Raw genomic sequence first — 9210 nt, forward strand, 5'->3', positions numbered from 1 at the left:
GTTCTCACCACGTGGCCCTCACTCTGCCCTCTGAGGGCACAGAGTAGGTTCTCACCACGTGGCCCTCACTCTGCCCTGTGAGGCACAGAGAGTAGGTTCTCACCACGTGGCCCTCACTCTGCCCTCTGAGGCACAGAGAGTAGGTTCTCACCACGTGGCCTCACTCTGCCCTCTGAGGCACAGAGAGTAGGTTCTCACCACGTGGCCCTCACTCTGACCTCTGAGGGCACAGAGTAGGTTCTCACCACGTGGCCCTCACTCTGAACTCTGAGGCACAGAGAGTAGGTTCTCACCACGTGGCCCTCACTCTGACCTCTGAGGGCACAGAGGAGGTTCTCACCACGTGGCCCTCACTCTGAACTCTGAGGCACAGAGAGTAGGTTCTCACCACGTGGCCCTCACTCTGCCCTCTGAGGGCACAGAGTAGGTTCTCACCACGTGGCCCTCACTCTGAACTCTGAGGCACAGAGAGTAGGTTCTCACCACGTGGCCCTCATTCTGCCCTCTGAGGGCACAGAGAGAAGGTTCTCACCACGTGGCCCTCTGCCCTGAGGGCACAGAGTAGGTTCTCACCACGTGGCCCTCACTCTGCCCTCTGAAGCACAGAGTAGGTTCTCACCACGTGGCCCTCACTCTGCCCTCTGAGGCACAGAGAGTAGGTTCTCACCACGTGGCCCTCACTCTCTGAGGGCACAGAGTAGATTCTCACCACGTGACCCTCACTCTGTGAAGGCAGAGCAGGTTCTCACCACGTGGCCCTCACTCTGCCCTCTGAGGCACAGAGTAGGTTCTCACCACGTGGCCCTCACTCTGCCCTCTGAGGGCACAGAGTCAGTCTGCTTCCTCTTTAGTATGAGAGTGCAGACGTTTAAATGTTCCTGTTAGCAACCATCCTCCCTCGCCCAGCTTTCTCCCTCCTAGCCCCTTCATGCACTGTTTTTATGATAACTCCCCTCACCACTCTCGTGCTTTCTTTAGATCACACACCCTAGGTTGTCACTGGCCCTCAAGGTAGGATACTAAAACCCTAATATACCAGAAGACCTCTGCCCAGCACCAGGCAGAGAACAGCATGACCTTCCCCTCTTCTAGACACCTCATTTGGAAAAGGGGCTGGAGAGGAAGTCATATTGCCATCATGACAATGGAGACGACCTCCATGACTGAGTGATATAAGCCCAACCTCATGGGTTATGGAGAACACAGAGACCATGAAGTTCATACTAGTGGTGCTGAGAAGATCCAAAATGTTCAGAATGCGTGTTCATTCTGCTGCTGACTCTGGCAGCCCTCAGACCTGCAGATGCCTCCCAGTCAGACACCTTCTTGTTGACTTCCTCACTACTCAAGCAAAGAGGAAGGATTCCTGGCTGCCTCCATGATCTTAAGCTACCCCCTAAAAAGAATCCTCCTGCTTTCCCATAGCCTTCTGCCCTGCACCTGTACCACAGTATGTATGTGGGTGTCAACAATGACAGCAAAGTAGACACGTAAATAAGAACCCTACAGAAAGGGAAAAAGTGTGTGTGGGAAAGAGAGGAACAGGACGAAGGAGCCAGTCTGAGAGAGAAGATTAAAAGAGAAGGGAAAGTGAGCTTCAGGGTCCTATTCCGTAGAGACACTGCCTCGGAAACCCAAGGAGGGGTTGCTACAAGTCGGGACCGACTCGACAGCAGTGAGTTTGTTTTTTTTGTTATGCTGACAGCAAGAAGGCCTGGTGGTGCAGTGATTAAAGCACTTGGCCACTAACCGAAGGTTGGTAGTTCGAATCCACCAGCTCCTCCATGGGAGAGAGATGTGGCAGCCTGCTGCAGTAAGGATCACAGCCTCGGAAACGCCATGGGGCAGCTCTACTTTATCCTGAAGGGTCAAGCTGAGTCAGAATCAACTTGACAGCAATGGGTTTGTGCTGACAGCATGCAAGGATGGAGTGGGCGAGCCACCAAGGTCTGGGAACTACAGCGTATTTCAAGCTGGTTTTCCAGAGATTCAATACAGTAAGTACTCTGACTCCCCAGCCACACATACTTAAGTTAAATTAAGTAAAAAATGCATACCCAAAGCGAGCCAATTATTTTGGATTATCCGTGCCTACTACATTTCCTGTTCACTAGGGCAGAAAATGGAACTGACTATAACTTCTATTTGATGTAATACTTGGGTACAAGACCTGTGTGTGAAAATGGAAGGAGGAAATCATGCATAGAGTGACAGAACAGGGTCCACACCTTAAATATCCAAGCAAATCTGAATTATTTTTTGTAGTCCACTCTTGATGAAACACCACACTGAGGGAGAAAAGCAAACACTTCAAAAGGCAACAGTAATCCTTCATAGCTCTTCTGTACATAACTCACTGGATCCCTGCAACAGCTTTGTGAGGCAGGAACGGCAGATGAATGACATAACATGTAAAACCACTCTATAAACGGCAAAACATGACCCAAACGTACAGAAGAGATCGTCATCAGAATTCCCGAGAAAATGAAAACTCAGAAGAGTTAATGTGATCTGCACATGACTGGCATTTTTCATTTCTAGCCCAGTGTTTTTACAACCACACCAAAACACCACTCTGCAGGACTCTGCCCCGGCAGCTGTTCCAACAGGCCACCAGGGACCAGCCAAGCAATGCATGTCACAAAGGCCATGGATGTGCAGGATGCAGGCCCTGAGCTTGAACTAGCTGACTCAGAAGCCTGTCTGTCTGGTTCAAATCTTGGGTCCACACTTCCTAGTTGGACAAATTACTTAATGAGTCTGTCTCAGTTCCTTCATCTGCAAAATGGAGACAGGAGCTCTGGTAGCATCGTGCCTAAGGCACTTGACTGCTAACCAGAAGGTTGGCAGTTCAAACCCACCAGCCACTCCTTGGAAGGAAGGTTAGGCAATCCTACTTCTGTAGTGATACCGCCTCGGAAAGCCAAGGAGGGGTCGCTATGAGTCGGGGCCGCTCGACAGCAAACAACAACAGTACCTCCTTCAGAGCACCTACTTGAGTGGTGTGAGGAGTAAATGGGTCTGACCGTGAAAGGTACCGTGCTAAGGATTCGCTCCACACTGTACTACAGACAACATACAGACAGCCTTGCCGTGGTGACAGTTACTCCAGTGCAAATTAACAGCAATGATCGGAATGAAAGGGAAATTACCCACTCTGTTGGAACACTCCAATCTTTACATATTCTACTTTACACTGTGCCCCGATTAAGAAGTATTTTTGTTACTGGAATCAGTCTCCATGCTGGCGTCTGCTCTGTGCACACAGCTGTGTGCCCTCTCCTATGAGCATCTTGGCTGAGGACGCAAAGCTCTCCCACACGTGGAGAAACGGTGACCCCCGATGGCTGAACGCGGCAGTCACGACAGCCGCTCTGTGCCCCTCACGAGGGCATGTGCCCACTACCCAGCTGTGCTACACTGCTCGGACCCGAGCGCGCTCCGCTGCTCCCAGGGGACCGGTGTGGGTGGGGAGCTGGGAGACTCTGGCCTCAACTGCACTTGCTCTATCCATATTAAAGATGTCACGAGGGCCACAGGCAACAGGGACAAATCACAGAAGAGAGCGACCAGAGTGGCGTCAGGAGGGATTTTAGCTCAGGTGTGCGGCTAACCAGCGGCAGGACAGGGACAAGGGGCTAGACTCAAGCACACTCTATTTTTTCCCAGCTCCTCGACCATCTGACCTGTACAGGGAAGAGTATGTTTGAGTGTGACTATTCCAGAAAGCGAAGAGCCCACAGCCGAAACAAGTCTGTGCTGCGCCAAGTCGGAAACACACCGCCAAGCCAGTCCGTTGACCCCGTGCACGCACCACTCCACTGCAAAATCAAGGGGAACTCGAGTGGGGCCCCTCTGCAGTCCTCTCCTCATTTCCCACCACCAGTGGGTCTCTGTGTTCCCCACCACAGAGGAAGAACAGCACAACGGTGCAGAAAGCAGAGTCTGGAACCAGATGACCTGCGTTCAAGTGCTAACTCTGCCACCTAATGACGATACGACCTTTTCATGCCTCAGTTTCCCTATCTGTAAATGTTGTTGTGTGCTAATGAGTTTATAGTTCAATACAATCCCCAGGCGACACTTATGTACACCTAGGAATCACCCAAGAATCTTGCTAAAATGTAAATTCTGAGTCGTTATCTCTGGGGTGGAAATGAAAATTCTCAGCAAGGGGCCAAACCAGAATGAACCAGTGGGAGCCCTGGCAGCACCCCCCACCATCCCACACTCATCCACCTGGTGAGGGTCTAAAGACCAGGTGGCTATGCAAACATCAGCCTCAGGCGAAAATGGACGGTGTGGGGTTTTTTCCTTTGTTTTCAGACCATGCATTGTTCAGTTGTTTGTTTGTTTGTTTGTTTTTAATTTAGAAACCATGATCAAAGCAATAATAACAGCTGACATTCACTGTCACGGACCCATCACTGTGATGAGCCCAAACCACAAAACCAAGCCAAACCCACTTCCACCGATTCCAGCCCCTAGCAACCCCCAGAGGGTCTCCAAGGCTGTCGGTCTTTATGGAGGCAGATGCCTCATCTTTCTCTGCAGAGCAGCTGGTGGATTCCAACTGCCAACCTTCTGGTCAGCAGCCCAACGTCTTACCCACAGCGCCACCAGAGCTCCTCTGACAAGTCCACTGATGGATTATTCCTCTCAGAGAAGGAGGCTTGGAGGAGACAAAGCTAGACAAAGCCAGGCTGTGGGACTGCAGGGTCCTGGCTTAACCGTGTCACCCTGGGCCTGGGCTGGGTCAGCCTCCCTGGAGGGGCTGTCTCCAGGGCTCCACCCCACCGCTGCCCCCCTGCCTCCACAGAACAGAGCCTGCTCGGGGGGCCAGCCCCACCAGGGTGGAAATCCAGGCCCCCTTCTGCTCACACCGGGGTGTCGTTAAGCTAGCGAGCATTGCTCCCCACACACCCCTGCCTCTTTCCGCCCTTCCCACTGCAAGGCACTCTTGAGCCGGAGAGGCTCAGGCCACCTAGGAGCTGGGAACCCGGAGCAGACGCCTGCTCGCAACGGTGAGGCCCAGCCAATGCGCAAGAGGGGCTGAGAGCACAGCCACGGCCCGGCTGCCCAGAGCCGCCCGACCCTCCTCAAGGGAGGGGACGCCGCACAGCGGCCGCCATCCCTGCCTGCCACCTCAATAATACGCAAAACAATGGGATGGTGGCTACTTCTTTAATCTACTATTGTCATCAGTGTGGAATGGTAAGTGAGAGGCAGGTGGTGGAGCAGTTCTCAAGGTGTGTCTGCAGAACGCAAGGACCTCCGCAGGCAGACCATATGTTACCATAACTCAGGGATGTTCTCTCACGTTTGTACTGATGACCCAAAAGCAACAATGAGTAAAACTGTCGCCCCCTCGTGGGGAATCAACACAGCAGCACCGACTGCAGCTAAGGTACTGCTGGCTTTGCCGGGCATTCACAGTTTAAAGGAAGTCCATCTCCATTAAGGACACCCCTGGTGAAGCAGCAGAAAGGATTTTATGACATCTCAGCACAGGCGTCTACATCTTTGTAACATCCTGCATTACCAGATGGAAAGTACAGGACTCGGGCTGGAGACCAAAGCACCATGGCCTTCTGGAGGAAAAGCACAGTGTGACTGTTAGGAGTCAAACTAATCGTTTGGTTTTTTCCAAAATGTACCATTCGTACTTGAAGGAACACTCATGGGCAAACTCTGTTATTTGGAATTGGATATTTGGCATACATTTTCTCAAAACTGTACAGGGAAATCAGTAAGGTGATTCCTCAAAAAGTTACAAAGAGAAATACCATTTGATCCAGCAATCTCATGACTAGGTATATATTCTAAAGAAGTGAGAGGCAGGACACAAACAGATACATGCACACCCATGTTCATCACAGTGCTATTCACAACATCAAAGAGATGGAAACAACCTAAGTGCCCATCAACAGAGGAATGGAAAACCAAACCATGGTACATGCACACAATGGAATACTATGCAACCCTAAAGAATAATGAAGAATCCATGAAACACCACATAATGTGGATGAACTTGGAGGACATTATGCTGAGTAAAATATGTCAATCACAAAAGGACAAATATTGTATTAGTTCATTATTGTAAAAAGTCAAGGACAGGTTTCTATACAGAAGGAAATTTTCTTTGTTGGTTACCAGGAATGGGAGAGTAGGGAAAATTGTCATATAAATACACACACACACACACAAACACACACAAACATGTATGTGTATATCTAAATATACACATACCAAACATTAGTAGTGGTTACCAGGGGTAAGAGGGAGGGGGAAGCTTTTGTTTGCAGGGCACTGAGTTTATGCTGATGTTGGTGGAGTGTTTCGTAAAGGGATAGCAGCAATGACGGCACAACATAAAAAATGGCATCACTGTCCCTCAGCTATAAATGGGGAAGTTGTTATATCGGTGAATGTCTTGGAGCATATGATTTCACCACAATGAAAGTAAAAAAAAAAAAAAAAAAATACAGGGAACATGTCACTTCAAGGTAAACAACCGATGGTGCCCGTCACCTGATACAGTGTCGGCTTTAAGGCAAAAATGAGAATTTGGGACAACTTCCATCTGCCACCATGAGCTTGACAGCTGTCCGATGCTGAAAGTGTTCTGAGATCAGGAGCACAATTTTTTAGATGGTGTGTAATGAAATGTACCAATATTTGGAAGATTTACGTAACTCAGCAACTAATATTTTCCAGATAACCAATGCATAATGTTACAAAATCATGCATGAGAAAAAGAGCCATTCAAAGTGCAAGACAGATCAGTGGATTTTAATAACAGGGCACAAAACGTTCCCAGATATGATTTCAGATTCCACATGCAACTGACTGTAAGAAACTACCTCCTGTCCAGCTCTAGTGGAATGTCAGGGAACATTCCCAATCACCTGAAAAGATCGTTCAAGTCTTCCCCCTTTCCTAACTACGTTATCTATGTGAGGCACAATCTCTCCACCAACTTCAAGGAAAAAAGAAGCCAAAATAACCCAGTGCAAAAGCAGGTGAGCAGCCAGGTGTCCCACATGCAGCCCACCATTAAAGAGACCTGCGAGAATGCAAGAGAACGCCACTCTCCTCATTAAATGTGTATTTAAAATAGTCATCGTTCATAAAAATACTTTATCTGATAAGATGTCATAGGTTTCTTCCTGTTACTTTTCAATGCATTCATAAATGATTTTGAGAGGAGAAGAGGTGCTGTGACTAAAAAGTTTGAGAAACATTGCACCCTGGTAGCTACTCTGGGAAGGAGACAACTGGTTTTACCTTTTTTATAACCAAATAAATCAGTAAGCAAAGTTAAATTACCTGCCCTAGATACCCAGAGCAGTGTTCACAACTCCCGCAGCACATGAGAAACACCTGGGAGGTTTCAAATATCCCCACTTATAATTATGGGATGCTCCTCCCCAATCTTTTTTTTTTTTTTTTCCAGTAACGTTCCAGATGACTATCACGCACAGCCAGGGCTGAGAACCACTGTCCCCGAGATTAACATTAGGTTTCAAGTCTCCCAAACACACATTTGATGAAGAAGTCTACAAATTATCATTTTCCGTCATGTTTCAAGTGCAGCACCATAGGCCTTGAATTCACGTAGCCCACACCCGCGTACTTACAGGGTTCCTGCTCCGCCACTCCACAGGGCAGCCGTAATCCTGCAAGATCCAGGGGTGGTTCAGGAGATTCCCTACAGAAATCCGCTTCTTTGGGTCCACCTAGTGGCCAGTGAGAAGGAGCCAGAGACAAAAGCTTCGAGTAAACAATGTAAGAACACCTTTCCTCCTGAGAACCCCAAATTCGTCAGAGCAGAGGTCCACTGTAGCACCACAGACCGCTGTCAAAGACCTTAAAATGGCCCTGAAAGACATTCTTTTAAAAAGGCAACAGAGGCCAGAAGACTTCAGCACCTAAGACAGGCTGGGCAGAAGACCGTTTAACAAACAAGCACTTCATTGCTATGGACATTATTCATGAAGTTCAGTCGGCCCGTCGCCTGATGCAATCGTCCTCTGCTGGAAAGCCTGTTCTCAGGAATGTTCAGCACCGGAATATTCAAGTGGCCACAATGCAGGGCATCCATCGGAACTCACAGTTGCTCCTCAGCGAGCACCGACCACAGAGAACAAGGTGAGAAGCACACCTTTCTCTTCCGTTTGCCATTTTCAAATGTGAGGAGAGAAAAATTAAACGACCAAGATTAAGTTGTTTGGAGTCTCTGGAAGGGTAAGGCGTTTTCAATCATTACGGAGGTGTGGCAGCCTGGCCCCACTTCGTCAAGGTGAGTGAGCCTAAGCAAAGTTCTCGATGAAAGGTGGAGACGGCTGAGTATTGGAGAGCCTGAACACATAATGACGAAAAAAATCATGCACTAATAAGAGACTTCTATTTTCAAAGTGTTTCCTACCAACCTCTTTTTATCCTCATCACACTCCACACACTGAGGCCAGGCTCAGAGGCCCCAGGACAGAGCAGAAGCAGGCTAGGTGCTGTGCCCACTGGTGGGTGGGTACTGAGACTTCGACCCTCCTGCCTCTCACCCTCAAAGGTCCATTACGCTAAGTCGGTGGTTCTCAAAGTATGGTCCCAGAACCAACAGCATCAGAATCACCTCAGGGCCTGTTACAAGTGCGAAGCCGCCACTCTTTCACAAGGCCAACCATGAGAAAGGCGGGCACCGGACGCAACTCAACAGATAAGCTGTGTCCTCCCCTGAAGACCAAGTGACTCGGTGCTCAGAGCCGAGGAGCAGTCGGCAATGTGCCCATGAAGGCCCGACCCGCACCTGCCTAATCCAGCGGCCCACTCACCATTCTCCTCACCTACTAGTGAGAGGAAAAGATGTGCCTGGTGCCCGTCAGCCCCCCAGAACGAGCAGCATCCTTTTACGCAGCTACAGTTGTTGTCCTGGTTGAACAGCTTTCCCGAGGCATGATCCACGCCCTGTGAAGCGCACCCGTGCTTATGCACAAGGTCAATGAGTTTGCAATCAACTTAAACTTGTGCCAAATGTGCAGACCCGGGCCCCACCCCCAGGAGAACCCCATGCCTGTCTGCAGTCAGTCCCAGTGCCTACACCCTGGGCCAGAAAACCACCATCACTCCACTCTCAGTTTCTTACAGATTTCTCTTTTCTGGGCATTTCATATAAATGAAATCATTAAAAAAAAAAAAAAAAAAGGCAGCACA

General features: G+C 49.3%; 1 protein-coding gene across 1 annotated transcript in view; it reads right to left on the reverse strand.

Annotated features, from left to right (window-relative positions):
- Nucleotides 1-9210, reverse strand: part of MELK (maternal embryonic leucine zipper kinase) — a 93262-nt gene that overhangs the window by 53347 nt on the left and 30705 nt on the right. Inside the window, exon 9 of the mRNA XM_007947002.2 lies at nt 7641-7739. Within this exon, the coding sequence (XP_007945193.2) occupies nt 7641-7739 (99 nt within the window). The remainder of the gene's footprint in view (nt 1-7640; nt 7740-9210) is intronic.

This window comes from Orycteropus afer, unplaced genomic scaffold, assembly GCF_000298275.1.
Source record: "Orycteropus afer afer isolate SDZICR_OR568_19922 unplaced genomic scaffold, OryAfe1.0 scaffold00174, whole genome shotgun sequence".
NCBI classification, from domain to species: Eukaryota; Metazoa; Chordata; class Mammalia; order Tubulidentata; family Orycteropodidae; genus Orycteropus; species Orycteropus afer.